The sequence below is a fragment of the Limulus polyphemus genome, unplaced genomic scaffold (genome assembly GCF_000517525.1).
Source record: "Limulus polyphemus unplaced genomic scaffold, Limulus_polyphemus-2.1.2 Scaffold5484, whole genome shotgun sequence".
NCBI lineage: Eukaryota > Metazoa > Arthropoda > Merostomata > Xiphosura > Limulidae > Limulus > Limulus polyphemus.
The window spans coordinates 19,338-43,091 of record NW_013671094.1 but is presented as its reverse complement, the minus strand read 5'-3'; the positions used below and the strand labels follow the sequence as shown (position 1 = coordinate 43,091).

Sequence of the window (23,754 nt, the reverse complement as noted above, 5' to 3'; positions counted from 1 at the left end):
TAATTCTAATCGTAGACACCGAAATCTAAAAGTCCACTTGTTTTAAGCCCAGTATTAGTTAAGCCTTCATTAAGCACGGCCTATATTTGATAAAGAGATAAATGAACATTATAAATTGATTACTTTTTTTTTTGCTATAATTTAGTTAGGGCTAAACTCTATGCTACCAATAATAAAAAATTATGTTATTTTACGGCCAAACATTAGAACCTTTTCAAAAACTTTGATAAGCTGTCAATATATTGTTGTACAAAATATCTGCTAAAGTATATTTACATCCGCCTTTTGTTCACATACGTCAAAATAAAATGCACACGCATGCGCATTTAGATAGTAAGGTGCGAGCGCATTTTGAAGACAGACAAAAACTGATTATTATTATTACAATAGACTGTTGAACAAACAGACGTAATAAGATTTACCAAAGAAAACTTAGACGCTAGTACTTCAGAGAACATATCACGAAAAGGTTATAATCAGAATCTCAAACATTTCACATCAGCTTTCTCTTCAAACTCAGTTGTGTTAATACCAGCCAAACACGAATAGCTTTAAGTTTTCGTGCAATGTTACTCAAGGGTTATCTGTGCTAGCCATATAAACTAGAGGGAAGGTAACTAGTCAACAGCACCCGCCGTCAACTCTTAGTCCATTTTTCTTTGACTAAATAGTGGGGTTTGGTCGTCATCCTTATAATGCACCCACGGTGATAAGGGGACGTGAACAAGGGACTTGTAGATCCCTATTCCATCACGCTGACCATTGGGCCACGCTCGTTCGGAACAGCTTTAGGATATGCATAACTTTTCTTGAGGAAATTATGAAACACTTAAATAAATGGAACAAATTAATATAAGATACAAAATTAAAAACATTTTATCCTACTTTGTTACCTTCATTATGTCCGTTGAAATTTCAGTTTCACTTCAAAGCGTTTATACATCAATTGAGTCTGACGAAGCAGAATTTCAGAAAAAATATATTTACACAGCTTCCTATATCTCACCGTAAAGCTCGTGCATACGGCATTTACACATACCGAATGTCTAAAATATTCACACACAAGTTCTAGTCAGTTAGCAGACTAAATGGTATACCATATGGACATCAGATTCGTCACAAACACATCCTACCTTGTCATCAACTTACTTACGAACATCAGGGGTAATAAGCACAGGAAAACTGTCCACCATCTTTATCATTCACGACCCTGCGTCACTGTCCAATAAAAACCATCCATCACTTGGTGTTCGGAAAACTTTAGAGAAATGGACCAACGTGACAGTGGTCTGTATAATAGATCCGAGATGCACTAAGCTGAGCTATATAATAAACGCACAACGGACACCTCGTATATGAAAATGATATTATCTGCCTATTTTACACACAACGTACATTTTATTAAAGAAAATGCAACTGCCTATCCTCTCACTGCTTATTTTTGTCTCCTGATGGGTCAACGTTAAGTTTACGAACTTAAAGTGCTAAAATCCGGGACTTGTTTCCTCACGGTGGACAAAGTGCACATATCCCAATGAGGTTTTGTGCAAAACAAAATTCTGTTTTGATGATAAAGTCACTTTGTTTTTATTTTTCTTACAAATCCGGTCCATTTGCAGAAAAAAATGCAGATGAAATTTAGTCGGAGGAAGATGAACTGGCCATTAGGTAATGTTCAAAACTCTTCATCAAGGCCATTGTCAGAAGTGAGCTCGACTAGCTTTAGCAGAATGTTCACACAATGACAACAGACTTTAAAAATACATTTTAGTTACCTACCTGTTTTCAATGTTTTGTCTGATTCCCAGAGTTATTTAATGTTTCATACCGAGAGATTCCCTCAAAACAACATAGCTAATTTCCCCAACATTCCGCTAGGGGCACTAGAGACAGAAAATATTTATCGATACGCTTACAAACTACTAGTTATAACCCAATAATTAACATACTTAACTAAATAACAACGTGCTCAGTAAATTTTAAAAATGCACTTGATGTAATACAGCTAACACAGACATAACCTCAGCATGTACTGAAGGTGGCATCTAACACAGACATACTCTTAACGTGTACTGAAGGTGGCATCTAACACAGACATACTCTTAACATGTACTGAAGGTGGCATCTAACACAGATATACTTTTAACGTGTACTGAAGGTGGCATCTAACACAGACATACTCTTAACGTGTACTAAAGGTGACATCTAATACATACATACTCTTAACATGTACTGAAAGTGGCATCTAACACAGACATACTCTTAACGTGTACTGAAGGTGGCATCTAACACGGACATACTCCTAACGTGTACTGAAGGTGGCATCTAACATAGACATAATCTTAACATGTACTGAAGTTGACATTTAACACAGATATACTCTTAACGTGTACTGAAGGTGGCATCTAACACAGACATACTCCTAGCATGTACTAAAGGTGACATCTAACATAGACATGCTCCTAACATGTACTAAATGTGACATCTAACACAGACAATCTTAGCATGTACTGAAGGTGGCATCAAACATAGACATACTCATAGATCATAATGTGAAAAATGACATGTTACAAATCCTGCTTATGTAATTCCTAATATGTCCAATGACATGTTGCCAATCCTAATTATGTAGTTCGTACACTGGTGTCCAAAAGTTAAGGAACAAACTGTTTGTTGGGCATCATTGATTTATTCTTTAACTTTTGATAGCAGTGTCATGTGACCAATGACATGCTGCGAATTTCAGTTACATAGTTCATAACATGTCCAAAGACATATTACGAATCCTGATTATGTAGTTCATAAAATATGCTTATAACTGTCTTTTCTCGAGTTTGCACAGGTATGCATGCAGGAAGAGGTTAAAATTTTGATATATATATATATAAATGTTTACTAATGTGAAAAATATACCTCTTCATTCTCATATAATTAAAACTCATCACGATAAAACTTGTACATCAGGACACAGTAAACACGAGTACCATTTGGTGTAACACTCGGGCGCCAGAATAATACTTAATACAAGCATAATTTGTTGTGAAAATCGTAAACCAGATATATACTGAATTCGAGTGCAAAATGGCGTAAAACTCGTACATTAAAACAATACCGAACGCGAGTACAAACTCGTACACCACTCAATCCGAATACGAGTGCTAATCGGCGTAAAACGCATACAGTACCGAATACTGGTGTAAGATTCCTGCACCAGAACAATAAAGAATACGAGTTTCAAATGACTTAAAAATCTCACTTTGGATAAAATACTGTTTACCTATAGAGGAACAGTTCTTTCAACTTGCAACACTTAGAACTCATCCATTCGATATCGAATGTATAAACACCTGTGTATTGAAATAGTAACACAATTATAATGAGATGCAATGTTTACTGGTAAACAGTGGAGTAAAATCAGTACAAGAAAACTATGCTATTAAAAAATGGTGAAAAAATACAACACTAAAGGACACGAGGTTTGAAATGAGCAGCTCACCGGTGAAAACGTAGAGGGGCGTTGAACCCATTAACGTTTAGCTTTACTGATCGAGTGGTAACATCTCGATACATTAACGTGTATCTTTTACTGACTGATCCATTAACACGTATCTGTATCTTCCACCGATAAAGAAGTGACGTTTCAATTAATTAAGGCGCAACTTATTTATACCGGCACATATCCAGTATAGTTGTTACTGGTAGAATGACGACGTTTCGATCCATTAAAGTGTAGCTTCTACCAGCAAAGATTCAGTATCGTGTAGTTTTTGCTGGTAAAAAAAGAGACGAATTTTCGATCCATAAAGATATAACTGCAACAAGTAAAGACAAAACGTGTCGATCCATTAGAGTGTAGCTTCTAAAGGCATAGATCCGCTATCGTGTAGTTTTACTGGTAAATTGACGAAGTTTCGATCCATTACTGTGTTGTATTCTGGGGAGGGCTCCACTAACCTGTAGGTTTTACTGATTGAAGGACGATCCATAAACGTCTACACAACCTCTACTTATAGAAACAAAGTGTGATCCATAAAGGTGTAGCTTTTACTAGTAGAGGATTGAATGCATTCATGTGTCTTCTACGTTTTCACAGTTTTATTTAAAATCTGACACTAATCACTGCTTGCTAAAGGTCTTTCAGTGGTCAACATGACAAGCTAAAGAATGAATCAAAGTCAACGGGAAGTTTTCCTAATGAACAGCAAGGTCCAAACCTCTAATTATAAGTGTTCTATGTCCAATACTGATTGTGTTAGTGTGTGGTGAGGTTTAATGCACGACGACCACGGTATACTACTCAGCGGTTAGTGACCTTTAAAAGACCTGAAATACAAATAACTGTTCACGCCCCAACTTGAACACATACAGTAATTTTACTTAGCCTCTGTTGTCAATACAAAGTCATCACATTGTTTTGATACCTGTGCTTATTTAACTGATTTCTGAAAATACTACACAAGCAACAGGTATTTTCTTGTGACGCATTTAATTTGGTTCAAAATAATTTACCATTTTTATCCAGTAAATTTTTGTTTGTTTGTTATTAAGCGCAAATCTACACAATGGATTAATTGTGTTGTGCCCACGGTAAGAGTCGAACCCCCAATTTTAACGAAGTAGAGAATGGTTATTTGTTTGGGGCTTTATGGCGCAAAGCAGCTGGGCTATCTGCGCCATACACAAATAAATAAAAAACATCTGAAAGGCAGATTCTTACGTCTAATTGATATTTCTAAGGTCTGTTAGGTGTGGCTTTGGGGAAAAATCAAGATGCGAAGATGTACAAACTATACAAAAATAACACATTGCTATTGGAAAACCTTAATACCGTATATATGTGTATCCGAAAAACGTTTTTCACAAAGTCTTATTTTGGTCATTATTTCAATTCACTTTAAATCGTTAAACAAATCCTCTGTAATTTTTCATATCGTGCAAGCAGCCTTCCGGGAGATACAATAATCTAACAGAAGAGCCAATCTCAGTTTGACTCAATTTTTTAAGTAAAAAACTAGTCCAAAAGAGAATGATAATACTGCTGATCACGTAGCTAAAAATGATGAGCTTGTCGCCTGGGTTTTTCGTGTCCTTCTTTTCGGAGGTCTACGCGTGTCACTTGGGCTCAATTACAGGTACTTTATGAGTACCACATTTCCTTTCCGAATTACTCGGCTAATCCATAATAAACTTTGACGTCTGGCCGCCACGCAGTCACAAACATATGAAGAAGGTCACACTGTTACAGCGGTGCCACTCGGTGAATCGAGACTTAAATAAATCATCATGAAAGCTCAACTTTCCGATGAAGCCGACTCGTGACGCATGGATATCACCTTATTATCCTAGAGAGAAGCGGCCATGTTTGGTTTGTGAGAGATAACACGTTTCCCTGCAGGTCGGCTTGCAAGACTTATCGTGACAAGATTAGCTGCAAGAAAACCATCTGTTTATCTGATCCTTCTTAAGTAAAGCTTAGGAGGTTTTTGACAGTACTTGTTCAGTCTTGCATCTTTCAGTAATTATTGATTCATAGTAGGTCGTTGTTCAGTCTTGCATCATTCAGTAATTATTGATTAACAGTAAATCGTTGTTCCGTCTTGCATCCTTCAGTAATTATTGGTTCATAGTAGGTCGTTGTTCACTCTTGCATCCTTCAGTAATTACTGATTCATAGTAGGTCGTTGTTCGGTCTTGCATCCTTCAGTAATTATTGATTAACAGTACGTCGTTGTTCCGTCGTGCATCCTTCAGTAAATATTGATTAACAGTACGTCGTTGTTCAGTCTTGTATCCTTCAGCAATTATTGATTCATAGTAGGTCACTGTTCAGTCTTGCATCTTTCAGTAATCATTTATTAACAGTACGTCGTTGTTCAGTCTTGCATCCTTCAGTAATTATTGATTCATAGTAGTCGTTGTTCAATCTTACATCCTTCAGTAATTATTAATTCGTATAGTAAACCGTTGTTTAGTCTTGCATCCTTCAGCAATATCCCCTTGTAGGTTAGCAGTAAGTTTCTGAACTTACAAAGCTAAAATCCGGGGTTCGATTCTACGCGGTGGAGAGAACGCAGATAGCGTATTATTGTAGTTTTGTGCTAACAACAACCTTTGGTGATGATTGATTAATAGTAATCTCCTGTTCAGTCTTGAGCCCTAAAATAATTTCCTGATAGACAGGTAAGTAAGTACAAAATACATAAATGTTAGAAGATACAATTCATACTACTCTGATATTTTTTACAACTTGACAGTAAATCTTGAAGGAATTTTGATATTTTATCTGATTACAGTTAAAATCTGCCGAACTGACTTATTTCATATTTCACACGCTGGTACAATTACTTTACAATTCAATAAATAAACGTAAGTTCATGGCGCGCTCAAACTTGAGAGCTTGATCCACATTGTAATTCTTCTGAGATACAATTTTTTTGTATTTCAGGTGCCTAATTTGAGTAACTTGTATCTCTTTGCCTACTTCAATCGAATGTATTTCACCCCCTGTCAAGCGCCATCATTCGTGCTAAAACAAGACAAGTAGTCTCTCACGTGATGATGTTATCGATTATTGTTGTTCATCATTAATTGTTAATAACAATTTGTCGTTATTCTTTGCTTGATAAGTTTGTAAAGTAATTGGAATTAACACATCTAATGAATGTGAGTTTAAGCTATTTTGATTAAGGCATATATCACTGACAAGAACTGAAATATATCATCTAGGTTTTCAAACAGTTAATACCAAGTTTTCAATTTGTAAGGCACTTGTCCAAACGTTACTTCATCTTAGATGATTTGAAGTCAAACGTTAGTGGCGTCCTCTGGTGATTTAAGCAGAAATTGCCTTTAAAAGCAACAAACAAAGCTTAACATTTTCAAAAACATAATAAAATTACATTGTTTTATGTGCAACTTAAATTCAAACAGAAATAATGTAACTATAATTTAATTGAAAAAGTTATATATTACACTGCAATCGAGACGAAAATGTACCTTATTAGGTATCACGAGTATCAACTATCAAACACCATATTCTAATGAGAATGGTAATACTCCACAGAAGTTTCAATATCTTAAATATATCTCGAGAACAGAAAACGACATAATTATAATGTGTTTATTTTATATTTTACACTCCTTCCAAACCTTTAGTACCGAGTACATTGATAGACGACTTTACTGAATAACTGATATAATTTTACACGCCTAAGGGAAACTATCGGTAGAACAGAGAAACATCTAAAGGTACAATTTAATAACATTAGTATCAAAAATTTACATTTAGAAAAAAAAAATGGATAATAGAAAAAAAATAAAACAATTCTGTTTATTTATTGTACAAATAAAAGCACTTAATCTAAACATAAACCATCTCATAATGAAGAAAAATACCAAGCAGTGCTCGAGAAGTTCACGTTGGGCATTGTTCCGAGAAATAATTTATGGTCAACGCGAAAAAAACGCGGTACTCGCTAGAAACTATAACCGGCAAGTTATTATACTCTCAACAAAGGCCCTAAATCATCTTGTTATGTCATCCAGCTCGGGCGTCATCTTTATAGAAGATGTTTTGGCGTTCAAATCATAAATCTGAAACAGAATTCGAGATTATTTGATCCTAGCTAGTTCATACTTCTATCTGCGGTTGCAACCGCCCTGCGATGCCGCAAAGGCCCATTAAGGAGCCCGGGGCTTGAAGCTCCAAGTCTGACTGATGGATGGGGTAGTACGACGCAGTAGAAACAAGGCGGGAATGGGCAACCGTAAGACAGTTAGAGATATAACACAAGAACCCGTCAAAACTCGACGTTTTTTTTTAATATATAACTACAGATATGATTAAGAACTGAGTGATCCAGACCGTTAAGGAATAGCATAATCTTTCATAACTTCCCGTGTTTGGTAAATAATAAAATTGTCACATAAAAGACGTTTTTCATATAGAAATTTGATTGGTAAAAAATAATAATAATCAAATCCTGCAGTGAAAGAGTATCTCTCGTCACTAAAATTCAGATATCCCACACATTTTTGTTTGTTCTAAAGACATTAACTAATAAACACGTTTAGTACATCAAGTATCACAACGCTTTAATTTAAACTTTAAAACATTCATTCCAGTCTGTCACGTCAGTTAGCGATCAACTAAGGCTGACGTGAACGACAGGCTTGCCCCATGTCAGCATCTGAAAATTTAATTTCAAAGTTACTTACATTCCATCCGTTTTGGCCGGTCTTGTTTACGTCTAGGCATGCTGCAAAATCGTACGGAGCTACTCCAGCTACAAGCGGCTGACTTTTACACCAAAAAGCGCTCCGAAAGCAGCGAGAACACCCAGCACTTCCCACTGCTGACCTCCCATTCAGTAAACTGTGAGTAAAGAACGTGACGTCAGGGAGATAGACAGGTGGCGCGCTAAGAATCATAGGAACTATTTTCCTCTCTTCCATAATAGAACTTTAAGTACGCCATCTAGCGTACATCATAATACTTTTGCAATTATTTTTCTGAACCCTACTATTAATCTTGTCGCCTATCAACACAACAACGAACATCTCCCATGTAAAAAAGTCATACCTCTACAAAAAAAAAAAATTAATATAAAAATAATAAAAGTAAGGACGAGTGCGCACGCAAAAAAAAAGTTTTCCACAAAGACTAACTTTCAAGCCCGAAAAAGTAAAACAGTTTTAAAATTAAACAATACTGCGGATAGCGCCACTCGCTTTAAGAAGCAGTTCTGGTACGAACGTTTTCGACACACCTACAAAACTTGCTGTATTTCAAGTAGTTCAAACCAACTAATGAAGTGGTATTAATTCAAACTTTTATTTACTACTTTTACTTTGCCAAAATACATAATTACCTGGGGCTTCCCAGCGTTAACTACTAAATAACATAGTTCATCTGAATCCAGGATACGACTCAAAGTATCTCAATAGTTTGTAGTGGGTGCTGTTGACTATCTGCTTTCCATCTAGTCTATGAATTCAAAATTAGGGACGGCTATAGCTGTGCACAAAACTATAAAACAAGTTTTTCATTCAAAATATTTCTAACGTCCCTCACAACTTATGAAGTGCGGCTTGTCTGTGACAACTGTTCATAAATATAGAAATCTGATTACACACATAAAACTGTCACAAAACTATTGAAATACAGGTTCAATTTTAAAATAGTGGTGTTGCTTTTAATAATAAAAACAAACTACTGATATAATCTACATATCAATTTTTAATACGTACACAAGTAGAATGAAAACACCCGTATTTCAAGTATTTTCAAATAGATGTGTAAGAACTTTAAGAACAATTTATGTTATACTATCAAAACAATATTTATGCTTTCAGCCATCATTTGGCTAGTTCGGCATGTAGAACATTCATACAACGACTAGCCTAAAGTTGGAATTTCAAATACTATCAGCCTTCATATATTTGATGAAAATAAACCCGCCATCTGTTGAGGGTTTTGTCGAGTAAGCGAGGTGAAGTAAATGATTGAGAATTTAACTTTTGTTATAAAAAATTTCAAACTATTATACATATATATTACCAGTTTGTAGTTACTTTGTTAGGATGTTCTTATTCTGAAGGTGGTTTACCAATGTTTCTGAATATTGAGTAAGTTAGTTAGAAAAAACAATATAGTTAAAATAAATAAATGAAATAATCCTTACCCTAATTCTGATGTGTTGTGACATATTAATGAAAGAATTACACTTTACCAACTTAATTCATTTCACACCGAAACAGTTGTCGTCAAGCGATTTGCTAATAGAAACAACTTCTCAACTATTATATGTCTGTCGTATCCCAACTAGTCTGAACAGCCTTGGTACTAGACGAAAGACCTGGTTGTCACTGGAAACAGCAGTTAATGTGATTGACACATTCTTATATACTCTTTCATTTAGATGTCATTATTAATAATTAATTTAGCTCTAGGGTATAAGTTACTTTTCTTTAAAGAATCACGAAAATGTGATATTGTTGAACAAATTTCAGAACATTAGAGGATCTTTCATTAGGCCAAAATTTCACCATTTAAAAGTTTCCAAAGTTTAAATCAATTTAGAAATGTTCACTCTACAATGCTTAGTTAGAATAAAGATTTAAGTTTATCTTCTAAAAGTTTAGTTTTATATATTTTTTAAAAACCAGAGAAAATCTTCCAAAAATTCAAGCTTTTTATTTATCTATTTTGTAATATAAACAATGCTGTTTAGTGGAATGGTTATGACAAAAGTAAATACGTTTAGAGGTTATCTTTAAAGTTAAAAACAAACAAACAAAAACACTGTGTGAAGCATAGCATACTTATGAATTTTACACAATATTATGTGTACAAAAGTTTTTTTACCATTACTTCCTAATTTATTGTTAAGCACAAAGCATCACATTGGGCTATCTGTGCCCTACCCTCTGCATGAACCGAACTTTAGCATTATAAGTTTACCATTGACCCACTTGGGTGCTTCAGATAAATTCATCATACCCATTAATCTTGTAACGTGCACATGACCTTTCACCAAGAAACCATTAAAGTCAATAATAAACTAAAAAACTTTTTTTTACAGTCAAGTATTCTTATTTCACTTTCTTCATATATATAAAAGGTAAATAGAATAGCACATACAAAAAGTTAATGTAAACATTCATATTATGAAAGGATTTTTTGAAGCCACAAGTATGAGCAAAAACATTTTATACAATGTCTGAAGTTAATTTCACTAGTAATATTACATAGCTTTTTCACTATACTGCATGCAAAGCTTTATGTCAAATATTTCCAACTTTCTGAATGATTTTATTAAATGCATGTTTAAAATGCTGATATTTTGTATTATAAAAGATCTACACTATATTGTAACATGTCACCATAGTATTATCAACCAAAACCATCACAAAATCAGATGAAAAAACAGATTTATTGAAATTTTTTTTAACCAATCAAATCATTTGTACCACACTTCTAAAATCTGTACAAAACCTCACTGTCATTTACTTGACACTTCATAAGGTAATTCAAGGCACAAAATTTTCTTACAGAATTCTGGTTGGTAATGCCAACAATTTCAGTAATACACAGGTCATGTCCCTATGCAATATAAAAAAATTATTAAACCAAAACTAAGATAGACCCTGAGTGACCATCACTAAATATTCACACCACAGCAATGTCCATATACCTTAATAAATACAAAACCCACTTTACCAAATTTGACCTTCGTTTCAGTTTTTTTTTCTCATGGGTAAGACTAGACATCAACAGTTTTATTTCTGAAGCTATAGAAAATAAACTTTTTATATGACTTATCTATACACAGGACCAATCCATAAAAATATATATAAGGAATTTCCAAGAAAATTAAAATAGGTAAACCCAAGTCTTTACACATAACCTTGGTAACTGATACATATATCATCACTAAAACCTTATGAAAATATATTGTTCAGTGCTTTGCTTCTTCAACAACATTTTTAAAACTGTTTATAACGTTGTATTTCAAAAAACACTAAATTATGAATTTTCACATTCGTTTAATTAATGTAGCCAATTTTAATTTTTATAAAGGTTTATTTTGCAAATTTCAATAACAGATGATTCCCACAATCAACTCTTACTAATACAAGTTTTAATATAACCTCAACAAATATAAAGTAAAACTTACTGAACAGGATACTTTAAAACTCAAAAAAGAAACCTAAATCACTACCTTACTTTAAAACGTTTTATTTAATTACACATTTCACAAGGATAATTACAGCATTTTTTACTTTGTGAAACAGCTGATTCAATTCTTAAGTATGGAGAAATGTAAAATAAAAAGAAGCCAGACCTATTTCTTGTCACAGTACTCTACACACAAAACATCATTCCACTGCCCCCCCCCCACACTTTATATTTTTTATACATAAAACACACTTTCACATATCAGTATATCAAGTTGAATTCTTGCATCACCTACCAAAGTATGCAATAGTGGACAAATGACAGTTCAAGTTAAACTATTAATATTCATGCAACTTGCAAAAACTGCTTGAAGAGATACCAACACCTTTTCTAAAATATATTTAATTTTAGTAATTCTACATTATAGTATTACACACAATACTACATTCTTTTCGATGCTACAAGTACATCATGTAGAAAGAGTAAGCAATTTTCAAGTTTAAAGTTTTATTTCTTAAAATTTACTAACAAGCTGAAAAACTAATTCAATTTAGAACTGTACGTACATGTTTAACTGTATGTGTTTATCATCTGATAGCAAAATATTTAATAATGAAAACAGTTCTCTCAAAAGGATTTACAATATTAACAGTTTTAAGTTAATATAAATGCAAAATAATTTTTGTTTTGTAAAATAAACAATATATTTTATAAAATTTACATTAAGTACATCCTGCCTGAATATAGAATATATTTTATATAAAAAAAAAATATTATTAGCAAGAATAAAGAAAAATGTACTTATAATTATCTTGCACAATGTGAAATTCTATATAAAAATTGTATCAGTTTAAACTTAATCAATTTAGTAAAATCTTTTTATTTTTAACCAATAGAAATATATGGTTGGTTTTGGAAATACATTTCTGTTTTGAGCTAAATCTTAACTACTGTAACAGTAACCCAGACAAATGTTTAATACTTTATTCTTCATGCAAAAAAAGAAACATGGAACAATATAAAATCCATATTCACACTTCTTGAATGTATACTGGAAAACTGAAAGATCAACAACAAAATACCAATATAACTGGTTTTGTTTCTACTCAATGTCTTTCATCCAAGTCTTTTAAGCAAAACAATTTTGTGTTATGAAAATCAATTCAAAAAGATCCCGATTAATCATTTTAACTGTACATAAATACACAAGTTGTGTTTAAAATTCAGTGATGTTTTTGATTTAAATAATGATATCAATTATCAATATTTAATAATACAATTTTCACATTAAAAAATTAGTTATCTTTAAGCAATACATACAAAGCATTAAAAAGAATTATACACCACTAAATCAAGCATTAAATTGAAACAATATAACAACTAATAGTACAATTAAGGGTTGCATTATCTTTTGTTAAACTTATCTACAAAGACTTAATACTGACACTGATATCATAGAAGGAAAGCCAACACTCTTTCAAATTTCAGATATATCAGTGTCAAGAGATGAACAGAAATCTTAAAATTATTTGATTAAATATATACCCAAAGTTTTACTTAACTACTATCAGTTGTAATCTACAGTTTTAATTATGTTCATCTCCATTATCAATCCTATGAACAACTTACCACAATTAAAGTGAAACCACCTTTCTTATATTTTTGGTAGCATACTTAACTTGATAGTATTATATGACTAGAACCTTGTCGGAACTAGTCAACGTCAAAACAACACTAACTAAAAATAATACATAATATAACCCCATTTATTAACACAATAATTAAAGTACAAAATACACATGAACCTATGTTTAACATTGTGCATTGATATTTTTAAGCTTCAAAGCAACTATTCAATGACAAACATTCTTTGTGACACAAACTTAAAACTACAGCAAGAACAGGCAGAATTGACTAAACTCTTTACCCTAATGTACCAACAAAGACTAAAACACAAGTAAAAAATAAATACATATTTCCATAAAAATACATTCACTATTCATACAGTGTTAAGAAACAAAATAACTGCTATTAATCTATTTATTCAATCAATTAGCAAACTTTAAAATATCATTATCTGAAAAAAGTCTAAAAGCAAAACAAAACCTATATTTAACATTGTTGTATATTGACTGTAACACATTAAAATAAACATTGAAAATTAGTATCTCACCACATATATCAATCACTCTGTATAAAACCTGAGTACCAAGTCAGTTGTTTAACATGTATTGTGCTTTAAAGTACTAAACTATTATGCTTTGCATATTTTTAACCAAGCACTAAGTGATTATTTCTATCACCCATATTACTTTTAAGCAGTAAGCAAAATTTGATAACTAAAAATCCTAAAAGTTGAAGGAACCCTTTTAAGGATTTATAAGGTTTTCACAAAAACACTGCTACAATGAAAGAGTAAAAATCGTCTAATTTGAGCCCCAACAGACATTAATCTAAAATATTAATAGCATAATGAACATACAATCTCTTTAATATATACCACGATTTAACTGTTTGGAATCTAATATATGCACAACAAACGTTCTTGGAAGACAAACACTATACTCAATATATTAGGCAATAACTGAATTTAATGGTGTGTATTCTAATATACTTAAAAAATAAACATTGAAAATGGCTTCAGTGAACATTTTACAGCATGATCTAAATAAGGGCCTTAAATTAAACAATCTAAAGGACATAATGAACAAACATTACAACACAACTTACACGTTCAACAGACATTTCAAAGTTACAACTAAATATTTCAAACAACTTGTTTATTGATATATATACGTGTGTGTGTATGTGTGAGAAATACAATGAAGATTACAGATTAGATACTTATACATTCTTTTGACAGTTAATCAAGTGGCACCTGAAAAGATCAATTATACAGAAGAGAACTAAATGGTAATTAACTTTAACTCTTAATGGAATAAGACATTTCATGAAAGAAAAAACTATATAATGACAAATTATGCTATACAAACAAAATTGCTGCGAGATCAATTTTGAGTTTATCCTGATTTCTAGAACAACCATTTAATTATAAAAACAATCTCAAATAGCTGAAAATTATCAAATAAAAATAAATTGTAAAGGGTTTATAAAGACAAATGCAGTATAAGATATTCAGGTTCACCTTTTTATTCCATTACAGTAGTAAGCCACCAGGTCAAAACTTCTCACTCAACAAAGGGACAAGTAATTCTTTCCCTTAATGGTTATAAAACTCATCATCACTCAACAAGGTGGTGAAGACCAACAATTTTTTTTAACACATGGTGGTTAACCATCAAGTCACCAAGCCAGCATCTTAACACAATGGTAAACCATCAAGCCAACACTTTCAACCTGGTAGTGAGCCATCAGATCAATACTTTCGACCTGGTGGCGAGCCATCGGGCCAACACTTTCCAAATGGTGGTTAGCTGTATTGCCAACACTTTCAACATTGTTGTGAGCCATCTGGCCAAAATTTTCAACATGGTAGCAGGAGATTAAGCCTACATTTCCAAACATTACAGTGTATCGTAACACTTTCAATCCAACAAAGTCAGTTAATCAGACAGGTTTGGCAGCTGTTATACACTATACAGCTAAAACTCCTCTTACTGTGTGAACCAATACTTCAACAAGAGTAAAAAAACCTTCATTAAGTTAAACTATGCCCACCCAAAATGATGAACTTTCTCATCTCACTAGTGAAATGACCCTTTTTTTAATTTTGTGTAACATCTTACTCCAACAAATCTTTTGTACATTTAATCACACCAACTTTGAGCATTATTAATTCAGTGCAGCAAGTTTATTAGTAGAAGTAAATGGTAACACAAAATTAAGGTTTAAGTTTTAGCATTACAGAACTTCAGAAATAATTACAAACACTATAAAAAGTAGATAGAGGGAAAATACTTTTTATAATTCAGTAAAACTATTCAACATTTTGATTTATAAGTAAAGATGTTTGACATTTTGCAAAGAAAAAAATTTCACTAAACTGCAACATGATGATTATATTGTTGACAATGAAATTAAAAATGTGTTAAAAAAAACAGAAGACAAAGATGAGAGACTTCTAATTAAAAAACAATATATCCGTCCAAGTAACTAAAAGTGTTTTTGTAATACTGTACAATTTTTACAAATTATGCACATGTTATTGAAATCAGAATACTCAAAAGCAGTCTTTGCAGCAGAGAGTTGCAGACACTCCATCTTCTGGTCAGTCTGAATGATCTTGTGATGCACCATTTTTGTATATTAAAACATGCAACTTAATTCATTCTTCTTGGATGGCTGTCTGATATATATATTTATATCTAATAATACATGCACACATAAAAACCTTATAACTGCTGCACCATTTCACACTATCATTTATTATAAAATGTTCCTTGTTCTCTTCTTCTCAGTGTTCTAAGACATGCACATACATAGATCAATTGTTGGTGTTCTAGCAGCATATTAGTGAAAATCACCACCAATAACTGAACATTCAAGTATATCAAATACAGGAAGACAACTTATACTGCAGCCAGATAAAATTTACTTTGATGGATAAAGTGTGTCTAATCTTCGATAAAAGAGTAAGTATGGAACTCTTTGCGGACAGTGAGAGAGGAGATTGGACTCAGTGATAACGGTAATGGTGCTATCATCACAGCGAAGCCAACTGCTACTGCCGACATGGTAGACATCAGTAATATAATGTCCAGTGGCTAAATCTTTTCCTTCATGACATACCACTGAAATTCAGGGAAGCACTTTATAAAATCTTTTTTGATGAGTGAAACAATTTTACAATACAAAATGTACACGTATAAAAAGAAATAAATCAAACATCATCTGAGGTTATTAAAAATGTTTGATCAAAAGTAAGCTTAACTATACAGGTTAGAAAAAAAAAGTTCTAGATAACAAAGTTAGTAAAAAATGCTTAGCATCATAAATAAATACACATAAAAACTAAAACATATCATGGTTAGAATGCACTGACTCATTAGGTGACTACCATAATTGTTTGTTTTTGAATTTTGCGCAAAGCTACACGAGGGCCTCTCTAGTCTTACACTGCTAAATTAGGGACGGCTAGCAAGGCAGCTAGTCATCACCACCCACCGCCAACTCTTGGGCTACTCTTTTACCAACGGATAGTGGGATTGACTGTAACATTATATCGCCCACACGGCTGAAAGGGCGAGCATGTTTGGTGTGACAGGGATTCGAACCCACGACCCACAGATTGCGAGTCGAGTGCCTTAACCACCTGGCCATGCCGAGCCCGTTTAGCAATCAAGAAGACATCTAAACAACGAGATGATTTTAAAGAAACGTGGTGTGGAAATGAAAAGGTTTAAGAAACGTGTTTTGATTCTCAAAATTAAACAAAGTTATCAGTTTGTTTTAGATTTTAAAAAAAGATACATTGTATGATTTGGGGAGAAAAGAACCCCGGATTTTAGCGTTGTAAGTTCATAAACTTACCGCTGTCCTACCGGGAACCACAGACAACCCGTTCGTCTTAAGGGGCACTGTTAAGAGAACTCATGCTTTTGGTACATAGTTTTCTCGATAACAGAAAAAAGAAATAACAAATTGTTTTTAAAAGTTATATTTCTACACAATTTCACTGGGTATTCATCAGATTTATTTACTCCACAGTAACTCACTTCCAACCCAATTTTTATCTCTTTCTTTCACATTGCCAAAGAATTTCTCTCGCACGAATGTAACGTATGGAAATGTTTCTGATCACTGTTTTATAGTGGTTTCTGTTTACCATTCTTTTCTATAAAGATTACGTTTCACAGTACTCGTCAGTTTTTTCGTACCAAAAGCACGATGAACTTGTGTAAAACGTTCAGTTAAGTGCGGTTTGTTTCTGAAGGAAGAGTAAAATAGTGTAAAGTCAAAGTAATTCGTTTGATACCGAGTAATTTATCTTCCAATTGTTGCAAGATTTTATTCGCCATTAAGACCTATTAGAAAATTAACAGTCTTGTTCCTTGTAAAGTGTTGAATGATGTTTAGCCCAGTAAAAAAAGACTTAGTCCAATAATAAAAGGCTTAGTCCAGTAAAAAAGGCTTAGTCAAAAGCATCCCATTTTCTTTTATGCTCTTTTTCAAGTGCTGAATGACACTTCTCATTGAAACTGAGAAGAGAATGGTTTTAAAAGTTTGTTTGTGGTCAATCTGTGCTCTGCCCATGATGGGTATCGAAAACCAGTTTATAGAGTTATAAGCGTCTAGTCTTAAAGTAGGGCCACTGGGGCTTAAAAGTTTGAAGGCATGATATTAACAGGAACCTCCTGTTATTGTGAGGATAATTTATCATTAATGTTTACATTATGATCAAACACACTAAATGATTCACGAAATTGAACACCTGTCTATACTGCAGTGACGTAATTACTTTTCAGATGTGATTATATTTTACTTCCGTTAGGGTTTCTCTGCAACGTTAGTATTGGTTGTTAGCCAGTCGCTTCACTATAGATTACGTGAAAAGTACCCAATGTTCATTGTCACTCTCAGATTCTAGTAATACTTTAGTCTAAACGAACTACTAACTTTAGGTTAGTTTTTGAATATGAGGTTGTTTCTACTCCTATTTCAATTTTGCTATTTTTCTCATCGTGCACGTGGAAACTGGATGCTTCAGAATCTCTCCACTGGAACTAGACCGAGATATTTCTATGATACACAATCATCTGTTGACTCAAAAGCTACACCCACGTTTTCAAGCCAGGGATCAGTTGGAACTCAAAGACTGCTCCATGTTGGAGGTTCAACCAGTTTCGATATTGACAGACCTTTGAGCATGTTTCAAGAAAATATTTACAACGAATATCAAAGAAATAGTGAATTTATGGAACCAAGGTTTTTTAGCAACCAAGTTAATTTTGGTACAATATTTGGTAACTTACAGGGGGTTGAGAATGAAAATATAAAGAGACAAACAAACCAAGTGGACCAAAAACTGACAAATGGCTTAAATTATTATAATTTAGAAAATATGTTTACCTCAAGTACTCCTGTAACTGTATTAACTTCAGTGTCACGTGGAATGGACGAATCTAATCTGTTTAATTTATATGATGTATCAAATAACTACAGGCCTTATAACCAAATATACAACCCTACAAATCAGTACCAGATACCAACAAGTCAAGTCTTCCCATCTGTTAGTTATCTGCCAGGTAGTCAGTTTCACAGTTTTGAAAATCAACTTGCAAACTTCCAAGGTGCTTACGAGCCAAGGTATGAAAACAACGAGTTTATTTCAGGACTTAACGAATTAAATGTCAATCCGACTTTTGGTTACGTCGCCCCTTTTCCAACTCCAGATGTAAATAAACAGAATTTTGGAGGAGTTTTCACATCATCTTCGACATTTGGAGATCCTGGTTTATTTGCAATAAGATTTCAAAATAGTCATGAAGTTTCTTCGCGCTTACAGAATTATGGCAACCCGCAAGTCATGTATCTATCAAACAACCCGCAAGTCATGTATCCATTAAACAACCCGCAAGTCATGAATCCATCAAACAACCCGCAAGTCATGTATCCATCAAACAACCCGCAAGTCATGTATCCATCAAACAACCCGCAAGTCATGTATCCATTAAACAACCCGCAAGTCATGTATCCATCAAACAACCCGCAAGTCATGTATCCATCAAACAACCCGCAAATCATGTATCCATTAAACAACCCGCAAATCATGTATCCATCAAACAACCCGCAAGTCATGTATCCATTAAACAACCCGCAAGTCATGTATCCATTAAACAACCCGCAAGTCATGTATCCATCAAACTGTTGCTATAATCGTGAAGAAAGTGTTTTAAATATACCAGTGAGGAATGGCTATGGTAATACTGGTGCAAGTGGGTTTTTATCTGATAATAAAGTTGGTCGTAAAGGTTCTTACTTATCTCCAAACTTTGTTCCCATCAATAACAATAGGTCTGTTTCAGGTCTGTTTAATGTACTTGAAAACAATATCATAAACAGGAATAAAGACCGAGATTACAGTAATAGCTCCAAAGATATGACGACAGATCTGGACAACAACTTTGAATTAATTATTAACAATAAAAGATCGAACAACTTTGAAGGTAAGACAGAACAGACACTTTTAACAATCGAATAATTCATTTAATTCATCTTTTTTTGTACAAAATATATATTGAATATGTAATATGAAGCTTATTTTATTAATCACTAAATCTTGCAGTTCACACACAAATGTGTTCAACTTATTCTTAATATTTAAAGCCAGAAAAATTCAATATATCAAAATTCAGAATATTTGAGAATTAATTTCAACAATAGTTATTAGTTGACCCTATTTTGTCTTAAACGCAAAAGATGAAAAATTACTTATATGCTGTGTGTCAACAACAGCGACCGAATCCCGAATTTTAGCGTTATAAGCCCTCAGGCTTACCACTGAGCTACCGAGGGATGTCAATATGTGAAATGGGTTCTCTTTATTATAAGTCCAAGAAAAATAAGCCATCATTTCTAAAATGAATAATTAATATAAACTCTTATGTAAATTTCTAAATGTTTCACTACTCTGCATGTAATTCATAACAAATATTGATGTCGTGTATAATAAGTGTATAAATGAAGACTTTAATTTCGTCGTAAAAAGTATTTTGTAGTAATGTAACCTTACACCTATATCGTTACACGTCCGTATATTACTTAGCAGTGTTTCCTAATTCACATATCAAATAATATTTATTTCACGTCTCATTTAGCGAACAGTTTTGTATATATATCTTTATTTATTTCTAACTTGGAACAGACGTTATCGTATTGTTTCGTATGTTTTTAATGAATTTTAAAGTAACTTGAAATTGTTTTGTATTGTATAATATTCATTAGTTTTAAGGTGATAATTCTAATATCAGTCGAACTGTGAAATATATTGTTACGTATCTGCTCGTTTGTTAATTTCCGGTATATATTCTTTCCGAGGAACTTCAGCGATACAAGTCCTTTCTTAATTTAAACTAGTTTACTCTTCCTTGATACAACTTTGTAATACACAGAATTTCCACAGTCACTTTAAACTTAACAACCTTTATAACACACGCTATAAATCCCAGTGATTCACACACTTAACTTACGGCGCCTACTGTTCGCTTGACTCAGTTATCTATATCTTCAATCTATCTATATCTCTTCAATCTATCTCCCCATGTCGCGGGCTTTATTTGCCAGGTTTATATACTAAAAAGGAGGGCGTCTAGAAAACACTGGAACATTTGCGGGGTTCCCCGATAATTCTAGAAACTCCAGCGCGCATGCTCCTAGAGTCACACGACTTCCGCTGTCATAACAATATTTTTCTTCTAAGATATTACATCCATCTCTGTCAGTGTAAATAGAAAAAGAAGGTTGCAATTGTCTTTATTACATAAACTATTTCGTTCTTTCCAGAAGATGTGGAGTACATTGACGAACAAGAGGATTTTTTGAACCAGGTACGTCTAAAGTTTTATTCAAAGACAATTTTCACTAAGTTTTAATCATTGGTTACTTTAATAGCCAGTGTTATAAATAAACTGACCTTATTTCAAGGATTTACTGGTCGACGTATTGTATACTTAATAAAAATGTCTGTGACACAGGTACTAATAATTTTGTTTGTTTGTTTGTTTTGAATTTCACGTAAAGCTACACGAGGGTTATCTGCGCTAGTCGTCCCTAATTTAGCAGTGTAAGACTAAAGGGAAGGCAGCTAGTGATCACCACCAACTCTTGGGCTACTCTTTTACCAACGAATAGTGGGATTGACCGTCACATTATAACGCACCGCGGCTGAAAGGGCGAGCATGTTTGGTGTGACGGGGATTCAAACCCGCGACCCTCAGATTGCGAGTCGAGCGCCCTAACCACCTGGCCATGCCGGGCCCTTGGTACTAATAATAATCGTGACCTCCAGAGACATAGCCAAGGGAGAGTTCGAACAACCGACCAGAATACTAAAAAATCTAAAGGGTCCACTATTTTTTTAAAACAAACACTTGACTCTCTTAAGTTTAAAAAGGTGGGGAATAGATACCCCCCCCCCCTGCAAGGTTCTTTGTCGAAGGAAGAGCTTGAGGCTAATCGTTTATTGTTTGAATTTCAACATCTTTCCCCAGATAAAGTTTAATAAAATTATTACCGCTTGTTCCAATCAGGTGATGTACTTAAGGAGAGGATCATATATATTTATAAATATCTCAACGATCCAAGAATATATTATTAACTCGCGAACCCACATTTACAGAGCCACTATAATATACATTTAATGGTTGAACTACTATTTTACACATTTTCAGTTTAATGATCATTGCCGTTATAAAATACAAATTTAATTTATTTAACCAGTCACGAACGGTAATTAGTAGTGTTACGTATCTGCTCGTTTGTTAATTTCCGGTATAAATTCTTCCCGAGGAACTTCAGCGACACAAGTCCTTTCTCAAATAAAACTAGTTTATTCTTTCTAAATACAACTTTGCAATACACAGAATTTCCACAGTCACTTTAACTTAAACACACGCAATTATCTGTTTATCTGCAATTCCGATTAATTGTCTCGCTTTATCTGGCGCGCTTATATACGGGAATAGAGGGCGTCTAGCAAATACTGGATTGTTCGTTATGTTTCCCGATCCTTCTAGAAACTCATCACGTGTTACCAGCGGCACGTGACTTCCACTGTCGTAACACTTCTATCTATCTGCATATCTCTGCAATCTATCTGTCTATATCACTGGCTTTCTTTGCCAGGCTTATATACTAAAAAAGAGGGTGTCTAGCAAACACTGGGACATTTGTGGGGTTCCTCGATAAGTGATGATCCTTCTAGAATCTCCAGCACGTATACTTCCAGTTCGCGTGACTTCCGCTGTCGTAACACTAGGCCTACTAAAACAATGCCAAATTTGTAATCTGTTTCGGGGAATCCCCGTAAAAGTGTTTTCACGAAATACCTGGGTGCCCTAAAGGATTTCGTGAAAAGTTTTACCTTCGTTCAAATCTCGGGGCTGAGACGATTCCTTTCGCATCACTAAGGAATTGTTTAGTCCAACAGTTTAAGAGAAGGGGTGTTCGAGAAATCTCCGCGTTCCCCTAGGGTTGAGGTGAAAAAATTTAATTTTGTTGAAACCCCAGGACCGATACGATTCGTTTGGCAACATTTAGAAATTGGTAAGAACTTTGGTTTAGGAGTAGTTATGTGATACACACAGAAACACAATCTAATTATATATATATTTCTAATTTAAAACAAAAGATGAAATATTTTATGTATATGGTACAGTTTTAACACAGTTTTATATTTGGTTTGGTTTCTCTTTCAGCTCGTTAACCAATGTGTCAGGAGACTCTCTTCCCCTACTGTGAGTTTCAATATTCGTGTTTTCAATTCGAAAGATTCTTCAACATTATTTTTTTGTCTTTGAATAAGTACTTTAGGCTATTGAATACAGTTATTAAAGTGTACGTAATTATCCTTGAACAAGTAGCAATTGAATACAGTTATTAAAGTGTACGTAATTATCCTTGAACAAGTAGGCTATTGAATACAGTTATTAAAGTGTACGTAATTATCCTTGAACAAGTAGGCTATTGAATACAGTTATTAAAGTGTACGTAATTATCCTTGAACAAGTAGACTATTGAATACAGTTATTAAATTGTACGTAATTATCCTTGAACAAGTAGGCTATCGAATACAGTTATTAAAGTGTACGTAATTATCCTTGAACAAGTAGCTATTGAATACAGTTATTAAAGTGTACGTAATTATCTTTGAACAAGTAGCTATTGAATACAGTTATTAAATTGTACGTAATAATCCTTGAACAAGTAGACTATTGAATACAGTTATTAAAGTGTACGTAATTATCCTTGAACAAGTAGCTATTGAATACAGTTATTAAAGTGTAAGTAATTATCCTTGAACAAGTAGCTATTGAATACAGTTATTAAAGTGTACGTAATTATCCTTGAACAACTAGCTATTGAATACAGTTATTAAAGTGTACGTATTTATTCTT

At 33.4% G+C, this 23,754-nt stretch overlaps 1 protein-coding gene across 1 annotated transcript in view; it reads right to left on the bottom strand.

Annotated features, from left to right (window-relative positions):
- Nucleotides 1–12,467: 12,467 nt before the first annotated feature.
- The window catches only part of LOC106472643 (ubiquitin carboxyl-terminal hydrolase 10-A-like), a 30,026-nt gene continuing 18,739 nt past the window's right edge, over nt 12,468–23,754 (bottom strand). Inside the window, exon 9 of the mRNA XM_013933297.2 lies at nt 12,468–16,431. Within this exon, the coding sequence (XP_013788751.1) occupies nt 16,232–16,431 (200 nt within the window). The 3' untranslated portion in view covers nt 12,468–16,231. The remainder of the gene's footprint in view (nt 16,432–23,754) is intronic.